Below are 21,638 nucleotides of genomic sequence, written 5' to 3'. Positions count from 1 at the left end.
TAAGCCACTTTGAGCATACTAATAAGTGGGAAAAGGTGGGATACAAATGTAACAAATAAATAAAATAAATACTACATCTCAGAAAGATAGACTTCCCAATGAGGAGAGGCTAAAGCAGCTAGGACTCTTCAGCTTGGAGAAAAGACGGCTGAGGGGAGATATGATAGAGGTCTATAAAAGAATGAATGGAATGGAACAGGTAGATGTGAATTGCTTGGTTACTCTTTCCAAAAACACTATGACTAGTGGGCATGCAATGAAGCTAGAAAGTAGTAAATTTAAAATGAATCAGAGAAAATATTTCTTCACTCAATGTGCAATTAAACTCTGGAATTCATTGCCAGAGAATGTAGTAAAAGCAGTTAGCTTAGCGGGGTTTAAAAAGGTTTGGATGGCTTCCTAAAGGAAAAGTCCATAGACCATTATTAAAATGGACTTGGGGAAAACCCAGTTCTTATTGCTAGAATAAGCAGCATAAAATGTATTGCACTGTTTTGGGATCTTGCCAGGTACTGGATTGGCCACTGTTGGAAGCAAGATGCTGGGCTTGATGGACCTTCGGTCTGTCCCATTATGGCAATACTTATGTACTTTTTTGAGATATGGTGACCAGAATTGCACACAAAACTCAAGGTGTGGTCTCACCATGGAGCCATATAGAGGCATTATGATATTCATTGTTTTATTCTCTCTATTCCTATCCTAATAATTCCTAACATTCTGTTTGCTGTTTTTAACTGCTGCCATACCCTTTACAGAAGATTTCAATGTATTGTCCATGATGACATCTAAATCCTTTTTCTACTATGGAATCTACCAGCATGTAGCTATTGTTTTGGTTATTCTTGCCAATGTGCATCACTTTGCACTTGTTCACAATAAATTTCATCTGCCATTTGGATGCCTAGCCTTCCAGCCTCCCAAGGTCCTCCTGCAATTTCACACAGTCCACATATGATTTTAAAATGCTGAATAATTTTGTGTCATCTATAAATTTGATCACCTCATTAGTTATTCCCATTTCAAGATCATTGATATGTTAAAAAGCACATATATTTTTTTCTAAAAAGTGGGGAAAGCATGCTGAGCATAGCACATGGAATTCTTTCCCACCCATCTGTGTGTGTCTTTTGCTTAGAGGAGCAAGGAGAGGGGATAACCTGAATGGTGCAGGATCCAAACATTGTATTGGTTTGGAAAGAATAATTCTTTTAAATCAAGTGTGAACTATATGGTACTACTACATATCACTGACCAGCTTTCAAAAGATGGATTTTACTACTACTACTTATCATTTCATTTTACTGTGGGTTCCTTCCATAGATCCTTACCATGGGCCCCCATTTACTTCTTTTCTAGCTCCCCTCCCCCAGTGGTCCCAATCCTACCTGCCCAAACCTCCAGGACATAGGATCGTCAACCTGTCAGATTTTAAATGACCATATGGGTTGCTGGAAGACCCTTAAAACTGGCAATAGGAAAGCTGGGGTTGCACATGTGTGTAGCAGGGACTTCTTTTGCTTGTACAAGAAGCAGGTAAGGGAGGCTTTGTCTGGCAGCTGGTCAGCGTTGGCATGGACATCAGAATGGAAGGGGAGAACCAGATGGGTGCTGGTCCCACCCAAATCTTTATGCCATCTACTCCCTTCTCCTACCTGCCCACAACCTCTAAATCTACTGTATAGTGGTGGAAGCTCATTTTTTTGCTCTAGCTGCTCTGTATGTCCTTTGCCGGCTCTGGCCATCAGCACTGTGCAGGAGTTGAAAGCACAGAGCAATTACGTCCTGTGTTTTGAATGGATTCTTTTACTATAGTGGTATAAAAAAGAATGATGATGATGAATAGCCTAACGGTTAGAGTAGTATTCTGAGAACCAGGGAAGCCCACTTTTAATCCCTCTGCTTAGGGGCCATTTTGCTAAGCTGCGTAGGCGCCTACACGCGCCCAACGCACATCAATTTTGAGTTACCACCCTGCTATAGCGTGGTCCAGTGGTAATTTCATTTTTGACACGCATCCGCTATGCGCACTGGATAATATTTTTATTTTCTGGCACATGGGCGGTAATCGTCATTTTACACGCGTAGAACATTACCACCCGGTTACCGCATGAGACTTTACCGCTAGGTCAATGGCTGGTGGTAAGGTCTCAGAACCAAAATGGATGCGCGGCAATTTTCATTTTGCCGTACGTCCATTTTCGGCAAAAATTTTAAAAAGGCATTTTTTACAGGTGCGCTGAAAAATGATTCTGCGCATGCCCAGAACACGTGTCTACACTACCGCAGGCCATTTTTCAGCACACCATTGTAAAAGGGCCCCAAGCCACAATTGAAAAAGGCATGAGTTAAATTCAAAATCCCTTCTCTTCTCTGTTTGTACCAACGGCCCTGCCTTGCTTCATTTTGCATTCTTATATTCCCTGTTCAAACTGTAAGTTATTTTGCAGTCTCAAAAGCTAGAGAATATATGCACAATAGTTTTCCATGGTCTTTCCTTACTCTCACTGTTTTATAAATTATATTGTGCTCCAGGAAAGAGCTATTCACAGCTCATATTCATTTCCAAGACAGCTGGAAGTCTATGGAACCTGCAAGCAATCCAGTCAATGTGTCAAATAGAACAAGTCAAGGTCAGTATTCACTTTGAAAATTAGAGAGATCTAGAGCCCAAATATTTAAAGGCAAATATCTGAATTCCTTTGCAAACTATCTGGCTATTTTCACTGCCCGTGGATATTCTATTCTGTGATTTCTATTCTGCTTTTTTTAAACTTGTGATTCTAAGCAGATGTACCTCTAAGGGGGGAGCTGAACAGAAGAGATTGAAAAAAAGCAAGCCCTTCTGGCAAAGAAAAAACACTTTAGAGTTCAGTTTTTCTCCTTTATAATAATGCTAAAATTTATTAGAGTAAATAAATGGTTACAATAAAAATTATTTTATCCCAGTATTACAGAAATTTGAATTACTATCAGGCTTATTTTCGAAAGAGAAGGGCACCCATCTTTCAACACAAATCGCAAGATGGGCGTCCTTCTCACAGGGTCGCCCAAATCGGCATAATCGAATGCCGACTTTGGGCGTCCTCAACTGCTTTCCGTCGCGGGGATGACCAAAGTTCACAGGGGCGTGTCGGAGGCGTAGCGAAGGCGAGCCTTGGGCATGTTTAACACATGGGCGTCCTGGACCCATAATGTAAAAAAGAAGGGCGTCCCTGACGAACACTTGGATGACTTTACCTGGTCCTTTTTTTCTTATGACCAAGTCACAAAAATGTGCCCTAAATGACCAGATGATGAAATTTAGGTCAACCTTAGAGATGGTCGCCCCCGATTTTTGGCTATAATGGAAACCGAGGATGCCCAGCTCAGAAACGACCAAATCCAAGCCATTTGGTCGTGGGAGGAGCCAGCATTTGTAGTGCACTGGTCCCCCTGACATGCCAAGACATCAACCGGGCACCCTAGGGGGCACTGCAGTGGACTTCAGAAATTGCTCCCAGGTGCATAGCTCCCTTACCTTTTGTGCTGAGCCCCCCAAATCCCCCCAAAACCCACTCTCCACAACTGTACACCGCTACCATAGCCCTTATGGGTGAAGGGGGGCACCTACATGTGGGTACAGTGGGTTTCTGGTGGGTTTTGAAGGGCTCACATTTACTACTACAATTGTAACAGGGGGGGGGGATGGGCCTAGGTCTCCCTGCCTGAACTGCACTGCACCTACTAAAACTGCTCCAGGGACCTGCATAGTGCTGTCATGCAGCTGGGTATGATATTTGAGGCTGGCATAGAGGCTGGAAAAAATATTTAAAAAACATTTTTTTTAGGGTGGGAGGGGGTTGGTGACCACTGGGGGAGTAAGGGGCGATCATCCCCGATTCCCTCCGGTGGTCATCTGGTCATTTCGGGCAACGTTTTGTGCCTTAGTTGTAAGAAAAACAGTTCCGGGTGAAAACGTCCAAGTGCTCGTCAGGGATGTCCTTGGTTTTTTCGATTATGGGTCAAGGACGTCCAAGTGTTAGGCATGCCCAAGTCCCGCCTTCGCTACACCTCCAACATGCCCCCTTGAACTTTGGCTGTCCTTGCGACGGAGTGCAATTGGAGACATCCTAAATCGAGCTTCGATTATACCGATTTGGACATCCTTCTCTTTCGAAAATGAACCCGTTAGTCTCTCATAAAGGTACAAATGGTAAAAAGCCATCAAAACTCAGCAAAGCCAGGTTTTGATGTCAGGGAGAGCAGACATTTCATTCAAAATCTGTTTGGGGGAATGGCCACTCCCCTTGCGCCCCCTCCCACAGCTATACATTTGACCCTAGTTCATGACCTGCCCCTCCCCACAAGTGTTTCTGTTTTGTTTTGGGGTTTTTTTTACACAAAAGAAGCCAAGTTATAGAAAAATGTTAAAGACATATAGGCAACTTTAATCTTGTGTTGCATCATTCCTGTTTTCCAGATCCGTTCCCATCCCACGTTTGCAGATCTCTGTGAACGTACTGATGCCAATGAATGCTGCCCAAGTTGGTCTCTGGGAAACTACATTGCTGCCCTTTACAACAGGACTTCATGTCTGGAGATTACTCAGCTGGATATTTCCCATACTCTGGCACTCCTTCGCTCCTGTGCCCCAGACTATCACAGCGGCATGCTTATTCCTTCCTGCATAGGTCCAAGAACTGGGCAAGAGAAGCATTCTCAATGTGCCAAAGTCCCTGAAAAGTGCACTCGCTTCAGTGCTATTTATCAACTTCTTCATTACCTGGTTGACAAAGACTTTCTGAGCCCACAAACTAAAGACTATCAGGTGCCATCACTAAAATACAGCCTTCTGTTTTTGCCTACAAAAAAAGGTGCCTCCATGATGAACATCTACCAGGACAACTTGGAATCCTGGAACCTCTTTGACAATTACACATCAATTACTGGGATGGACCTCGGTCTTAAACCGAAACTGTTCAAGCACTATCTTATCTTGGATACTGTGTATCCTGTGCTCGCAATATTAGCAATTTTGTTATGCATGTCTTTTTATGTACGTTCTGTTTTTATCACTTTTATGGTAATGATAGCTATCATTAGCTCATTGATGATTTCTTTCTTCTTGTATACGGTGGCCTTTAGATTTACATTTTTTCCTTTTGTAAACCTGACAGCAATAGTTATTCTTACCAGTATCAGTGCCAATCACGCCTTTGTCTTTTTTGACCTGTGGAGTTGTAGCAAGGTTCAGAACCCAACGGCAGGTCTGCTGCAGTGGGTAAGTCAAACCATGCACCATTTTGCATATCTAATGCTGGTGTCTTCCTTTACAGCTGGAGCAGCATTCTTTGCCAGCTACATGAGTAACATCACTGCTGTTCGCCTCTTTGCCATCTACATGGGCACCTCTGTGTTAGTTAACTTGGTATTCATGATGACTTGGCTTCCGGCCTCTGTGGTGCTTTTTGAACATTACATAGCAACTAACTGCATGTATAAACCAGAAGGCTATTGGAATAGTAGTGGACACAAGAGATTCATTTTGTCTTTCTATCACAGACTTAGAGACCTTCGAACCACCTTGTCTGAAACCTCAAAACTTTTATTTGAAAAGCTCCTTCCATGTGGGGTCATTAAATTTCGATATATTTGGATCTGCTGGTTTGCAGCCTTAGCAATAGGGGGCGCTTACATTGCCTGCTTTAATCCTAAACTGAAACTGCCAACTTCAGAGATGCCATCCATCCAAGTATTTCGTTTAAGCCACCCCTTTGAACGATATGATGCTGAATACTGTCACCAGTTCATGTTTGAAAGAGTGGAGCATGGAGAAGAACAGCGCATGCCAATCATACTGGTCTGGGGCATTATGCCAATAGACAATGGAGACCATTTTAACCCCAGGAGTAATGGGACACTTGTGACAGATGCCACATTTACCATACAGACTCCTGATACTCAAAAGTGGCTGCTGGATTTTTGCCACAAAGTGAAAAACCAAACCTTTTATTATCGTGACATGGAGAAAAAAGACACTGTTTGCTTCATGGAGGAGTTTCTTAAGTGGATGGGCAGTCGCCAGTGCTCTCAAACAGATCAGAATCTCAATTTCTGCTGTAATCATTTTTCCTTCCCATACCAGAGTGATGTCATCCTGCACTGTATGAAAATGATGATCATAGAACAAAGCAGTGACAGGACCAATGCCATTGATCTGGGTCCCAGATTTGATGTGAAGGGGAATCTAGTGGCTTTGGTGCTGGAATTTCAATCTGTTTATCATTACAGTTTCAACTACAGCAAAGCCAAAGTATTCTACAACAAAATAAGTCATTGGCTAGTGAATGAAATAAAGACTGCTCCTACGGGACTCAAGAATGGGTGGTTCACAAGTAAATTGGACCTGTACAGTATCCAACATAGCCTGAGCACTGAAACCATGATGGTAATTGGCTTATCTATAGCAATCTCTTTTGTGATGTTACTGCTCACCACCTGGAATGTGCTTCTCAGTATCTTCTCGGTAACCGCGATTGGTGGAACTGTTCTAGTAACAATGGGACTTTTGGTCCTTTTAGAGTGGCAGCTGAATGCAGTAGAATGCCTTTTCATTTCAGCAGCAGTGGGTCTCTCTGTCGATTTTACTGTAAACTACTGCATTTCCTATCATCTGTGCCCCCATTCTGATCGTCTAAGTCGTGTAGCCTTCTCTCTGAAGCAGATGAGTTGTGCAACTGCCATGGGGGCTTCTGCATTATTCTCAGCGGGGGTTATCATGTTGCCAGCAACAGTAGTGGCATACAGAAAACTGGGGATCTTCATTATGATGATTAAGTGCATCAGCTGTGCATTCGCAAGCTTCTTTTTTCAGACATTGTGCTGTTTTTTTGGACCGAAGAGGAACTGCGGTCAGATTCTTTGGCCTTGCTCTAGCATTTTAAAGGACTATCCTGATGATACCATGCAAAATGGAGCCTTCGCCTGTAGGGAACATGAGAAACAGAACAGATTACTGAAAGCTCAAGAATCCAATAGAGATCATGAACAGTATGAGCTTCAGCCTTTGGCTAGGAACCTTAGTGACAGCTTTGATAACAGTACATGCATGAGTAAGCAATCCAACCGTCCTTCTGTCTTCTCTGAAGACATACAATTCCAGGACATGTGTCCCAAAGTGGAAATAGATCATGTCCTTGATGTAGATACACAAACGTTTCAGGAGAATGTTGGCCATCAAGCCACTTTCAATCAGTGTCCTGCCTTGCAGACATCATCTCCTTACAAACAAAGCATCTCTGGAGTAGAAACAGAAGATAATGGTGAGAGACTCTGCCAGGACTGTAGATGTCAAAAGTATACACAAAAGCCCTGGAATGGGTCAATGATGGTTCATTTACATTCTGCCAGCATGGAGGATGAAATTCAGAGAGGTGGCTCTCATGGTGCTAGAGATAATGTTCGATTACAATCAATCCTAAATTCAGGAAAGAAACCACTTCCTGAGCCTGAGAACTATGAATTTTCCAGGTGCTTTTATTCCTCTGGTAGTTCTTTTGATGTTCTTAATGACTCGAATGAGACATGTCTTAGTGATATTGACACAAGCACTAAATTTGTTGGATCAACTTGCTCTTCTTTAGATGTGGGTGAGATTGCTGCATCCTCCTGCCATAGTGAGAGGGGCCACCTCAATAAAAAAAGGGACACTCTGAGACTGAGTCTCAAAGAAACTGTGTTTGACATCTGTCCACCAACTTCCCAGCAAAACAGTACTGCATGGAAAAACCGTGCAGTTCTAGTGAATGAAGGGCCCATTGTTTTGCCAAATAGTAGATCAGATATGCCAGATGTCTGGATCAGAAGAGCCAGTGATCAACAATCCAGCATTTGAAGTTTGAGAAACTGTAATGCGTCATGATATAAGGGTAAACATCTCCCCGTGAATTTTAAAAATCAAACACTTCATTCTCTGCATTAAAAACATATCCACTTGACATCAGGAAGCAACCGGCGTTTTGGCATAGCTAATGAGACTAGGGGCCTTGTTTACTAAGCTGCACTGTAGGCGCGTTAACAATAGAGACACCCATTATATTTTTATGGTTGTCTCTAGTGTTAGCTTGCACTAAAACGTTTGTGCACCTACAGCGCGGCTTAGTAAACAGGGCCATAGGGTTGTTAACTGAAGCGGACTGAATGTAAATAATAATATAACACACAAGGCCTTACTTAACAAGCAAAATCCCTATAGACATAAAATGGGGGGGGGGGGGGGGGAACTTGGCTATATCACAACAGGGATTGATAACAACCACTGGACTCTGCTGGGTTGATACAAAACATTGTCCTACTACATGTCCGCTTCACTTTGTTTTATAAACAAGTTCACACAGAGAGACATGGGCAAAGAGAATATATTGACTGTAAAGAGAAAAAATTGTAACAGGATGTAAAAGGTGAAATGACTGGCAGCTAAACCTGCTATTCTACACAGTGTCAAGAACGATGTTAATATTCTTTCAAATTCAGTCAATTTCTACTTCTGCAGCTTAATCTTTTCTTTTCTTCAGCAGTTCAGCTCTCTGCACTGGCTTCTGCTCCCCACATGGGAAAACAGTTGCTGTATTAGACACACGAGGGGATCTTAGAAGGGTTAGTGTCATTTACACATGTAAAGAGCTAATTTAAATGCGTAAATGGGTATGCACGTATAAATAGCAATTTTTAAAAAGGTGCTACTTATACTTGAAAGCGAAGAATGCAAAAATTTTAAAGGGGACATATTTTGAATGTGGTCTGAGCAGTCTTCGAAAGTTTAGCTGTATTCCATATTTTACAATGGCAATACAAGTCTACCTCAGAAAATTTCCACGCCCGCATTTATGCCTGCTCCAAGTCACACATAATCACTGGAAACCGCTCCTTTGCACTTTTCGAGTGATTTTGAGGAGGGGGAAGGGGGGTTGTAATAGTAATTTACAGTTCTTCAAAACCAACTTGAAATGTAAAATCTTTGAGCTGGAGAGCTTGGCTCCTTGTTTGGCTTCCAATGGTGTGTGTGCCATCAAATACACATCTTTTGTGGGTGGTGCCATATATATTTTATTTGAGGCTCCATGTTCACCAATGGGCAGATTCTATACATGGCGCCTGAAAAATCAGCACCGACAAACCACTCGGTTAGCATGATTCTGCCAACTACATCTAAAGTTAGGCATAGTTTATAGAATATAGAAACAAAGAAACATGACGGCAGATAAAGGCCATATGACCCATCCAGTCTGCCCATCCTCTGTAACCCCTAATTCTTCCTGTTCTTAAGTGATCCCACATGCTTATCCCATGCCTTTTAAAATTCTGGGACAGTCCTCAACTCCACCACCTCCACCGGGAGGCCATTCCACACCTCCACCACTCTTTCTGTGAAATAATACTTTCTTAGGTTACTCCTAAGCCTATTCCCTCTTAACTTTGTCGTATGCCCCCTCATTCCAGAGCTCTCCTTCATTTGAAAAAGTCCCTCTTCCTGTACATAAATGCCTTTGCGATATTTAAACGCTTCTATCATGTCTTCTCTCTCCCTCCTCTCTTCCAGCATATGCATGTTGAGGTTCATAAGCCTGTCTCTATAATTTTTGCATTCAAGATCGCTTACTAATTTCGTAGCTGCCCTCTGGACCGACTCCATCCTGTTTATATCTTTCCGTAGGTGTGGTCTCCAGAACTGCACACAGTACTCCAAATGAGGCCTCACCAGAGACTTATGCAACGGCACTATCACCTCCTTTTTCCCGCTGGTCATGCCTCTCTTTATGCACCCAAGCATCCTTCTGGGTTTGGCTGTCGCTTTTTCTACCTGCTTGAAAGCTTTAAGGTCGTCAGACACAATCACCCCAGATCCTGCTCTTCCTTCGCACACTGAAGCACTACACCCCCTATACTGTACAGTTCCCTTGGATTTTTGCGACTCAAGTGCATGACCCTACATTTTTTGGGATTAAACCTTAGTTGCCAAATATCGGTCCATTCCTCTAGCTTTGCTAGGTCCTTCCTTATGTCATTCACACCCTCCAGGGTGTCCACTGTGTTGCAGAGTTTAGTATCATCTGCAAAAGGACAAACCTTACCACACAGCCCTTCCGCAATATCGCTCACAAAGACATTAAAAAGAGCCGGCCCTAGGATCGATCCCTGTGGTACTCCACTGATGACCTCCTTTTCTTCAGAGCAAGCTCCATTTACCACCACCCTCTGTCTCCTACCATTCAACCAATTTTTTACCCAATCAGTTACTCTAGGTCCCACACCAAGGGCACTCAATTTATTTATCAGTTGCCTGTGCGGAGCCGTGTCAAAGGCTTTGCTGAAATCCAAGTATACCACATCAAGCGCCCCTCCCACATCCAACTGTTTGGTCACCCAGTCGAAGAAGACAGTCAGCTTTGTCTGACACGACCTGCCACTAGTGAAGCCATGCTGCCTCGGGTCTCGCATTCCATGTAGTTCAAGAAATGTCACAGTCCTCTTTTTCAGAAGCGTTTCCATTAGCTTACTCACCACCGAGGTCAGACACCATGGTTGTACCTAAAATGTAAGTGCACTCAAGCCTAAATAGCTGCGACTAAGTTAGGCGCACATCGGGTTTATTCTATATTAGTGTGCATAGTTTTATGAAATGCCCACAACTCACCCATTCCACTCCCAAAGCCACACCCCCTTTTCGGCTTTGCACATTACAATTTACGCACATAGCGTTGTTGAATGCGCCTAGAATGTTGTGCACATAAATTCTAATTTAACCCAATTAGTGCTAATTGGTGGTTAAATACCAATTATTGGTTCTGATTGGCTTGCTAATCAATTAAATTGGGCAAGCAATTTGGTCAGGTGGCCAAATTAGCATGCACAACTTTAGGCACCATGTATAGAATTTGGGGTCAAGCCTTTTATAAAATGCTAGAGAGCTTATGGATGCATGGACCTAAATATCCATTTTCCAACAAAGACACTCTATAAGAACTTATCTTTACAGAGTCTGGATCAAACACTTGTGTTAATGTCTTAGAGGATACTGAGGTAATAGTAGGTAGCACCAAGGGGAGGGTTTGCAACATAGATTTCTTTTAAATTGGTAATATAAAACACCTGTAAATTAGGAAGCTTGTATTTGTATACAGTAATAATTATTTTCCACCAAGCTATTTAATACTCATCCTTACCTAAGCTTTATAAATCTTTAAGGCAAAATAAGCTCTCTCTATTGTCTTTGTATTTCCATTTCAGAAAACAATTTCTTTGCCTTTCCTGTACTTAAACATGAATTTTATCTCAATGTTAAAATAAAACTGTATGACAGTTTTCTTGCACATGGTGAAGCTTTGTTTTCTTTTAAAGCCATTTTATTTGCTTTTCATTTTTTAGATAGTACAAGGTCAGACTTCAGATAAGTGCCAACATTTCAAAATGATTGTGGATGCCAAATGCAATGCAAATTACCCCTCCCTGAAGGAGCTTGCTCAATACTGGGGGTTTACTGTAACCACAGAGCTGACTCCTATGATTGGAGAATAGGAGACTCCATTACAATAATAGGTAACACCATAATCTGGTAAAAAGGTGTTCTGGGTGCTCAGGGCTAGCACCAAATAAAGAATAAATTAAAACAGCTTGTCTTCATATTGGAAGCTTTGCATTTATTAGTAGAAATTAAAACCAAATTGAGTTTAATTACAAATAATTTTCAGATTTGTCTTTTTCATCTATTACTCCTTTCAAATGGGGTTGGCCTTATGTAGGGGTGACATCACACGCTATGGCAGATAAGGAACGAGATTGAATCTTAAAATCTTCATCAGACAAACAAATCTTCCGATATCGCAAGAATTGCGAAAAGGGCAAACTTTTCCTTAAAGCAGCCGGATGGCTACTGCCGTAATACAAAAATGTGTTCCGGTCCGTGCTTTTATGAAATACAGTAGTGTTAAATCCTGCATGGGTCTTAATTAAAATATCCAAAAAAGATATTTGAGAAAATGGGACACAAAATGTTGCCTCATTGTACACTATCAGGCTTATTTTTGAAAGAGATCCCCCGGCCATCTTCCAACACAAATCGGAAGATGGCCGGCGATCTCCTGAACCTGGCCAAATCGGTATACTCGAAAGCCGATTTTGGCCGGGTTCAACTGCTTCCCGTCGTGGAGCCGGCAAAACATCAAGGGGGTGTGTCGGTAGGGTAGTGAAGGCGGGTCAGGGGCGTGACTGGAGCATGCTCATGAGATGGCCGGCTTCGCCCAATAATGACAACAAAAAAAAAAACGGCCAGCCTTGTAGAGCATTTCACCGGCTATACTTGGTCCCTTTTTTTTTATGACCAAGCTTCAAAAAGGAGCCCCAACTCACCAAATGACCACCAGAGAGAAGTGGGGATGACCTCCCCTTACTCCCCCAGTGGTCACCAACCCCCTCCCACCCCCCAAAAAATTTAAAAAACATTTTTTCGCCAGCCTCTATGCCAGCCTGAAATGTCATACCCAGATCCATGACAGCAGTATGCAGGTCCCTGGAGCAGTTTTTAGTGGGTGCAGTGCACTTCAGACAGGTGGACCCAGGCCCATCCCCCCGTACTTGTTACACTTGTGGTGGTAAATGGGAGCCCTCCAAAAACCCCCAAAACCCACTGTACCCACATGTAGGTGCCCCCCTTCACCCATAAGGTCTATGTTAATGGTGTAGAGTTGTGGGGAGTGGGTTTTGGGGGGATGTGGGGGGCTCAGCACCCAAGGTAAGGGAGCTAAGCACCTGGGAGTTATTTGTCTTTTTTTTTTTTTTAATTTTTAGAAGTGCCCCCTAGGGTGCCCGGTTGGTGTCCTGGCACGTCAGGGGGACCAGTGCACTACAAATGCTGGCTCCTCCCACAACCAAATGCCTTGGATTTCACCGGGTTTGAGATCACCGGCATTATTTTCCATTATGGCTGAAAACCGATGCCGGCCATCTCAAACCCGGCGAAGTCTGACATTTGGTCGGGCCCAACCGTATTAGCAAAGAAAAAGATGGCCAGCCATCTTTTTCAAAAATACGGATGGCTCCGCCCACTTACGGCGCAGCTATTTTGCCGGTACTGTTCGATTATGCCCCTCAATGATTTCCCAGTATGAGGCTCTAAATGTTCTCCAGTCCTTTCTTGATAAAAGATTCCTACTTAATTTATTTCGCAGTTGGCCAATTTAGCCATGAAGGGGAATTTCTTCAGATTTGAGACCACCCTGTATCAGCAAATATCTGGGGCCGCAATGGGGCCTATGATGGCTGCCTCGGTAGCCAACTTGTTCATGACTGCTTTTGAACATAAATTTGTTTATTCAGCACATCTGTACAGCAGAGTTCATCTATGGGTTTGATACTTTGATGATATTTTTTTATTGTGGGATGGCTCCCCTGTTTTGGCACAGTATATGTCATCACAAGAACAAAAAGAACAAAATATAAGAAAACCAATGGACCTCATTAGGGGCTTATAGCCCATTTATGTTTAAACAAAAGAGTTCTGCATGAAACAAAATATTTATTTTTATTTTGATTTATAAACCACTTGCCCCTGAAACATGTTAAAAAACAGAATAATTCATTTGTATAGCTAAAAGGTAAACTTCTAAAAAACAGATGAAGATGTGGTTCCATGTGCCCCAATGAAAGGAGAGTTTAATTCTACTTCCATGTAATTTCAATATATCCCATTATCTTTATAACACCAGGCTTCCCAAGGCAGATTACAACAACAGTTAAGATGAACCCATCAGGAAACAGGTTATCCTCACTGAAATCTGGCCATCTGTATTGTATAGAACAGTAAAGAAAAATGAGCACAAACTACAAAGTTCATAATTACTGTTTCTATCAGCTACTGCTTTGTTTTGAGTGTATGGCAATGACGGCTGCGCGGAGGTGTGGAAACAGAGATTAACCAAATTGGCTTCCTTGCTTACAGTGGACTAGATAGGCTCACTTCCACGCCTGTCTATTAAACTTCCTTGAACGAGATCGAAGCTTTGACTCGGCCTACCGGAAACAGGAAGTTACGTCAGAGGGTTGGAGAGCGTTTCGGGCCGGCGGCGGGCAAATTGACAATTTGAAATTGTAGAAGTTAGATGCTATCCCTACCATTGGCAGCATCCTCAAAGATCAGTTTGAAGGTATGGTATGGTGGGGCTTGAGAATGAGGGATAGTTGCTGGTCTGGGGAGAGTGGAAGAGAGGGCGAGATGCTAATACGTGTGAGGGCTGTCAAATGTGTTTGACTTGGTATCTGTCTGCTCGCTACATTGCCACAGTAGCAGAGAATGGCAGAAGGTTCAGTCGGCTTACCCCTTTCGGACGCTGTGCTGTACTAGAAACTGGCTGCAGAGGCTGGTCCAGAGCGTTTGTTTCATGAGCACATCTTTGCTGTACATCACAGGGTAAAGTAAAATAGTTGGTTTTAAGTATGGTTTTAATTAAGTTTTCTTTCTGAGTGTATACATATACAAGTATTGCATAAATGTAAAATAATTAGACTTGCAGACAGGGCTGGTCTTAGCAAAATTGTGGGGCCCTGGGTATACTGCAGACAAGTTCGGTGGGGCTCCCCGCCCCCACCTAGCCCTGCCCCTTGTTGACATGTGTTTAAATTTTTTTATTTCAAATAAAGACAAATCAAGCAAAACTTGTACAGAATGCTCATTCAAATAAGCACAAAGAAACCTTTGGGTAAAACCATGTGCATGTAAGTAACATAGTAGATGACGGCAGAAAAAGACCTGCACGGTCCATCCAGTCTGCCCAACAGGATAAACTCATATGTGCTACTTTTTGTGTATACCCTACTTTGATTTGTACCTGTGCTCTTCAGGGCACAGACCGTATAAATGTGCCCAGCACAATCCCCGCCTCCCACCACCGGTTCTGGCACAGACCGTATAAGTCTGCCCAGCACTATCCCCGCCTCCCACCACCGGCTCTGGCACAGACCGTATAAGTCTGCCCAGCACCATCCCTGCCTCCCGCCACCGGCTCTGGCACAGACCGTATAAGTCTGCCCAGCACCATCCCTGCCTCCCGCCACCGGCTCTGCCACCCAATCTCGGCTAAGCTCCTTAGGATCCATTCCTTCTGAACAGGATTCCTTTATGTTTATCCCACGCATGTTTGAGGACTGGATAAATGAATTAAAACAAATGCCCAAATACTTGGTAGCAATAATGAAACAGTGATTGAATATTCACATAGCAAGTAGCCTGAACCAACAGATTTATTTTCCACTGAACATAATTAACACTGTGTGAATTTTACTGACAGTGTGCTGAACTGGACAATGCTGGCATATTTAGACTGACTCTGGACAGTTCTGCAAGAAGGAAACCCTTCCCTCATTATTCAATACCTTCTTTATGAAATAGTAGTAATTAAAATAAAAAGGCAAGTGCATTCCTGGATTGAAGAAGGCAGCAGGAGAAAGCTGACCAAGGTGGTTAGGTTGAGAACAGTAGATGGCAATGACAGCTGAAGCAGGGAACAGGAGAGAGATGCCAAGGCTGCTGCAGGGCCCCTGGGAGTGCGAGACCCTGTGCGACCGCTGCTGTCGCCCCTGCCTAAGACCAGCCCTGCTTTCAGATTTTCTTTAGTACTTTGAAGCCATAGGCAAATGTTAACTTGATATATGTGGATACTTAAAATTTTTGAATTTATCTTTGTTGAGCGCAGTACAGACAAAATAATTAGACTACCGCCAATATTTGCTAACCTCAAGTGCAGAGGATAAAGCCTCTGAAGGGTCTTCGTCTCCTGTAAGGTCCCTCCTGGTGTGGAGAGAGAAGACTGCTTTAAGGCCTCCCCAACAGCTTCTTACGAGAATTACTAGCTTCAGTGTTCTGGGGCAGTATTTTCAGCTCTGGCTCTACCAGTTGTTCTGGCTACAGCCCCTTGCACCTTTTCAAAGGTGATAGTGGCAGCCCAGCTGCGCTCCCAAAGGCATCAGGGTGCAAACTGGAAAACAGAGAGGACTCAGCACATCAGGGGATCTCGAAATTTAAGGTAGTCTGGAATATGCGAAATCCAGAAACATCCGGCTGTCTTACAGAATTTTTTTTTTTTTTAATATTTTTATTGAAGTTTTTACATATTGATCATAAATGCTGATAATCACAACTTAATCATACTTCCAGTACATAACCCCCCTCCCCCCCAACTTTCCCCTAGTGCGGTTGCTAACCGGTATAGGTTCATGATATGTCTTTACTCCATGATCAAATCATGGGGCTGTTATTAGTCTGGGGGCATCCAAGTCCACTCCATCCTTCAGCCTCCAGGTTGAATATTTGTCCCATTGTTTGTAGAATTGTGTAATCCTTCCTGTCTTTATTGCTGTTAGCTTAGTCATTTGATACACATAGTCCATTTTATGTACCACCCGTATCATCGGTGGTAAGAAAGATTGTTTCCATGCTGATGCTAACACAATTTTTCCTGCTACCATCCACATCGACGCCAAGCGATGTGTTATTGAATTTATGCCTGCCGGTTGGAATTGCAATAGGCATGTCTCCATCTTCATTGGATAAGGGCTCCCCAAGAATTTCTCTAATGTTTTAATTATTTCTTGCCAATATGCCTGTGCTTTGGGACATATCCACCAAATATGTGCCATATCTCCAGTCTCTTTACATCCTCTCCAGCACCAACTACTTTCTTTCTTATACATTCTCGCTATCTTATTAGGTGTCAAGTACCACTGGTATAGCATTTTATATCCATTCTCAACCAATGAGCTAGAAATAGATATTTTAAGCAGATAGCTCAATGCTTTTTCCCAGTTATCACTGTCATATTTCTGTTGCATAACCTTTTCCCATCTCTGAGTGTATCGTTCTAATGGGTTTGAATGGGATCCCAACGCTCTATATAGACGGGAAATACATCCCCTCTGACTTCCCCCTCCTATAGCCTTTTCTAGGGCTGTGTCGTCAAGGGTAAGCTCTCTTTTAGCTTTTCGTTGTATGTAATCCTTAACCCTCTGGTAGTGATATAGGTGGGACATAGGGAGTTCAAATTCCTCCTGGAGGTCTGCAAATGGGATCATATTCCCCTCTTCCCATAGCTGATATATTGCTACCAGCCCTTTTTGTTTCCAGACTCGAAACACATTGTCTGTCGCCCCTATCGGACATCCCATGGCTGTCTGTATTTTCATTCGTTTAAAGTGTTTCCTGCCCGGGAGGAGTTTCTGTCGTAACACATTCCAAGTCTGGAGGGGAAATCTTATTGCGGGGGGTGCCCGCCGAATGCATGTTAGTAATTGATTCTGTGGAGCCCATAATTTGGCATCTGGTCTCTCTATCTTCAACCAGTGTTTTTCAATCTGTAGCCAAGGAGGTGAGAAATTGGAACCCCATCCCGCCAATACCCTCAGTTGGGCTGCTTGATAATATTGTTTAAAGTTGGGTACCCCCATGCCCCCTCTATTCTTTGGTTGATACATAATATCTGCCCTCACCCTGGGTGGTTTGTGTTGCCAGATGTATGCGAAGACTTTGCGCTGTAGGTGACGAAAAAAATGGTTTGGAATCGGTAGGGGCAATGCTATGAATAAATATAAAATCTTTGGTAGTAGCATCATTTTTACTGCCGAAATCCGTCCTATCCATGATAATTCTAGCCCTTCCCATCTTTCCAGTTCCTTTAACAATTCCTTGATTTTTTGTGGGAAGTTAGCCTCATATAGATCTACTAATTTAGCTGTAAGGTTAACCCCTAAATATCGCAAGTATCGACTGACCCACCGAAAGGGGTATTTTTGACTTAACTCCAGTGTCATCTCATTGGAGAGGCCTATCCCCATGATCTCTGACTTAGCCATGTTCACCCGGAATCCCGCTATCCTCCCATATGTCTGTAAACACTGCATCACCCACGGTAGTGATTCCCGCGGGGATGTCAACGTAAGCAAAATGTCGTCTGCGAACAGCATAATCTTATGTGTCTCCTCTCCTATGGTCAAGCCCCGTATATCTACATGTTGTCTAATATGTTGGGCCAACGGTTCCATTGTAAGTGCGAATAGTAATGGAGACAACGCACATCCCTGACGTGTACCCCTCTCAAGGTAGATCAAATCAGATCTGGTTCCATTTATTCGCAGAGAAGCTATAGGGTTCAAATATATTAATGTCATCCATGAGACGAATCTTCCTGTAATACCTATCTTTTCCAAAACTGAAAACATGAATTGCCACTGAACTCGATCGAACGCCTTTTCGGCGTCGAGGGACAATATCAACATCGGTTGTTCTGTGTCTCTTGCCTCATAAATCAAATGTATGGCTCTACGAATGTTATCAAAAGTCTGTCTCCCACTTATGAACCCCGTTTGATCCCCATGCACTAATTTCGGCATAACTTGTTGTAGACGATGGGCTAGGATTTTTGTGAAAATTTTATAGTCCGTCCCCAAAAGGGAAATCGGACGATATGACTCACATCTCTGAGGATCTTTACCTGGCTTCAGAATAAGTGTTATGCCTGCTAGCCGCCATGAGTATGGCAGCTCTCGATGGGGCTCCATTTCATTAAATACTCGAACTAATAGCGGGGCCAGAATTTTATTATATCTTTTATAAAATTTGTTTGTGTAGCCATCGGGCCCTGGTGCTTTCCCATTCGGTAGGTCCTGGATTGCCCATTGTACCTCTTCTAGAGTGATTGCATCAGATAGAGCCTTTGCCTCCCCAGTTGTCAATTTTGGAAGTGTCACTTGTGCCAGATATTCCTGGGTGGCTTGTGGGGTTGCTATGTCTTCAGCCTGATATAACCTCTGATAATATTTGTAAAAGGTATCTTTTATGTCTTCCAATTTAGTGCCCATTGTGCCCTCTTCTGTTTGGATCGTGTGTATATATGAACTTAGGTTGCGTTTTTTAAGTTTATATGCTAACAGTCTCGAGGGCCTATTCCCAAATTCAAAGTAAGTTTGTCTAGCTTGCTGTAGATGTTCTGCTACTTCTGCTAGCTGTATCTCTCTAAGCGCTAGTCGAATACTATGTATCCTATCTTGTGACTGTTGTGGTAGAGGGTGCTGCTGAGCTTGTATGGTTAGCCCCATTAATTCCGCATGTAGTGTTTGTGCATGGGCCTTTGCTTTCTTTTTCACATGTATCTGTATTGTTATTATTTTCCCCCTAACCACTGCTTTCAGACCTTCCCAAAGTATTTGCGAAGTTACTTCTCCGTTATCATTATGATCTAAATACTCCTTTATCTCCCCTTCCAACTGCAAAAGCATCTTAGGGTCAGCCAGTAGCTCATCCGGGAACCTCCAGGCTGGAATCTCCGGAGGTCTGACTACCCATTCTATTTCCAATAAAACAGGTGCATGATCTGACCACGTTCTTGGAAGTATTTGTATCTCTATTACTTTAGAGAATATATCTGGTGGTCCCAACCACATATCTATACGAGAATGGGAGTCGTGAACCGCAGAGTAGTAGGTATAACCTCTGGATTTCGGATGTATCTGTCTCCAAATGTCCAGTACCTGCCAGTTATCTATAAATTTATGTAGTTGCGCTCTTTCGGATTGGGCATATCGTATCCCTCCTGTTGTGTTATCTAGTATTGGGTGTAGTGTCAGGTTAAAGTCTCCTCCTATTAGTAAAGTGCCTTTAACATGTTTGCTCAAGGTCTTGGATATTTCCTTATAGAAGGTACCTTGCTGAGTGTTGGGTGCATATATGTTCAATAGGGACAATATTTCATCTCCCAACTGAACTATTAACAATAGGTATCGTCCCTCTCTATCCCTTATTATCTCTTGTACCTGCCATGGTTGTCTATTTGTCAGTATTATGAGGACTCCCTTTTTCTTTTTCTCTTTGTGGTTCGATGCAAAATATATAGAATTGTTTCTCCCCCCCTGGCATAGGTGTTCTTTAGTTGGCAGCAGATGCGTTTCCTGTATGAAAGACACATCTGCTTTTAGGCGTTGCCTCTCTTTAAATAACAACTGTCTCTTCATGGGAGAGTTTAATCCCTTGACATTAAGGGTCATGCAGATCATGTTATACATTGTTTTTTGTTAAATAGACCGTCATATTCTAAGTTTATGTGTGGACTGCTCCCGAATATCTCTATTTTTCTTCTACCTATTCCGGACATCCGTATTTCTTGCTTTTCCCTTCTATTACCCTCCCCTTCCCCCCTCCCCCCCTTCTCCCTCCCTACTATTAGACACATCTGTTATTATTGCACAGGTGTGTTTTCGGGGAAGGGACCTCACCCCCATTATTTGTTCTTGCATATCATTAGTGTTTTTTCGCCTTCAGGTGGCTACTTATTAATCCCTTCATATAACCTTTCCATATCATACTCTTTTCATGAAATAACAGTATACAACTTTCTACAACTTATAACATATCAAATCTGTCAAACATTTCCCAACCAGTAAGTCTCACTCTTCAGTTGGTCCTCTCGTTTCAGTTTCGGATCTTCTTTGAATTCAGAAGTTGTCTTTCTAAGTTTTTATTCAGGATCCGTGTGCATCCAAATCATGTCGAAGTCGAGAGTCTGACTGTTGCCGACAAAGTCGTCCCTTGCCTCTAGTGACTCTCTGCCACCGTGGCTTTGGTAGATTAGTTTTAGCAGATTGATGTGTTGCGCTTTCAAAAGCTTTTGGCAATTGCTCTCTTGCGTCTTCAAGATGTCGTATTTGGTGAAGTTTCCCCTCTTTATAAAAGCGTAGAGCAAAAGGATAGCTCCATCGGTAACGTATACCTTCTGCCTGTAAGAATTGAGTCAAGGGCCTTAGCTCCGCTCTTCTTTTCAAAGTGGCGGCTGCCAGGTCTTGGTAGCAAGCAATATTGTAGGACTCCCATTGAAAATCTGGGGATTCCCTAGCTGCTTGCATGATCAGTTCTTTTATTTTAAAGTCACCGAAGCAGGCAATTAGGTCTCGCGGTTTATTAGCTCTTGGCGCTCCCAACGCCCGGTGGGCCCGCACTATTTGTATGTCTGAGGGGTCTTTGTTAACTTTTATTGTTGCCAGCCATGCACTCGCTATTTTTTGCACTACTGTCTCACAGTCTGAGTATAATGGTACTTCTGGCAGTCCTCTGAATCTCAAATTATTTCTTCTATTGCGATTCTCAAGATCCTCTAACTTGTCCCATACTTGTTGAAACTCTTGTTTAGATTTAATTGCCTGCTCATTTAAGCTCTGTATGGCCTCCGCTTGTTCTTCTATCTTGTCTTCGTTCTCTGCCACGCGGACTCCCAAGGCCCCAATCTCACCTCTCAGATCCGCCCCCAATAGCGTGAGGTCAGATCGCATAGCTTTAAGATCTGCCTGAATCTCCTTTATCCAGGATCCGATGTCTTGCAAAGTAGTTTCCTCGGGCTCCGGGACATCTCCCGTTTCAAATAAAGGTGGGGAGTTATGCGATTGTTGTTCTGGTGATAGATTGGCTCGCTGTTCCGCCGGAGCGCCGCCATGTTTTTTCGCCGATGCGTTTTCAAACGCAAACGCTGATAGATCTATCATGGCTGCTTGCGATATCGATGTCATTCTTTCGGCTATTACTTTAGCTCGCTGCTCCGTGTTTTCTGCTTCAAATTAAGGCTCTTTAG

At 43.0% G+C, this 21,638-nt stretch overlaps 2 protein-coding genes across 3 annotated transcripts in view; both read left to right on the top strand.

The window, feature by feature from the left end:
* Window positions 1–8,027, top strand: part of LOC115458657 (protein dispatched homolog 2-like) — a 44,338-nt gene extending 36,311 nt beyond the window's left edge. The window contains exons 7-8 of the mRNA XM_030188492.1: window positions 2,536–2,633; window positions 4,463–8,027. Coding sequence (XP_030044352.1) covers window positions 2,536–2,633; window positions 4,463–7,876 — 3,512 coding nt within the window. The 3' untranslated portion in view covers window positions 7,877–8,027. The remainder of the gene's footprint in view (window positions 1–2,535; window positions 2,634–4,462) is intronic.
* A 6,037-nt stretch (window positions 8,028–14,064) lies between these two features.
* Window positions 14,065–21,638, top strand: part of LOC115458659 — a gene marked incomplete at its 3' end in the record, with an annotated part of 51,755 nt that continues 44,181 nt past the window's right edge. The window contains 1 exon segment of one of the 2 annotated variants that reach the window (XM_030188494.1): window positions 14,065–14,180. 2 annotated transcript variants of the gene reach the window in all.

The sequence above is a fragment of the Microcaecilia unicolor genome, unplaced genomic scaffold (assembly GCF_901765095.1).
Source record: "Microcaecilia unicolor unplaced genomic scaffold, aMicUni1.1, whole genome shotgun sequence".
Lineage (NCBI taxonomy): Eukaryota > Metazoa > Chordata > Amphibia > Gymnophiona > Siphonopidae > Microcaecilia > Microcaecilia unicolor.
Note: the sequence above shows the minus strand (reverse complement) of the source record. Positions and strands in the feature narration are given on the sequence as shown.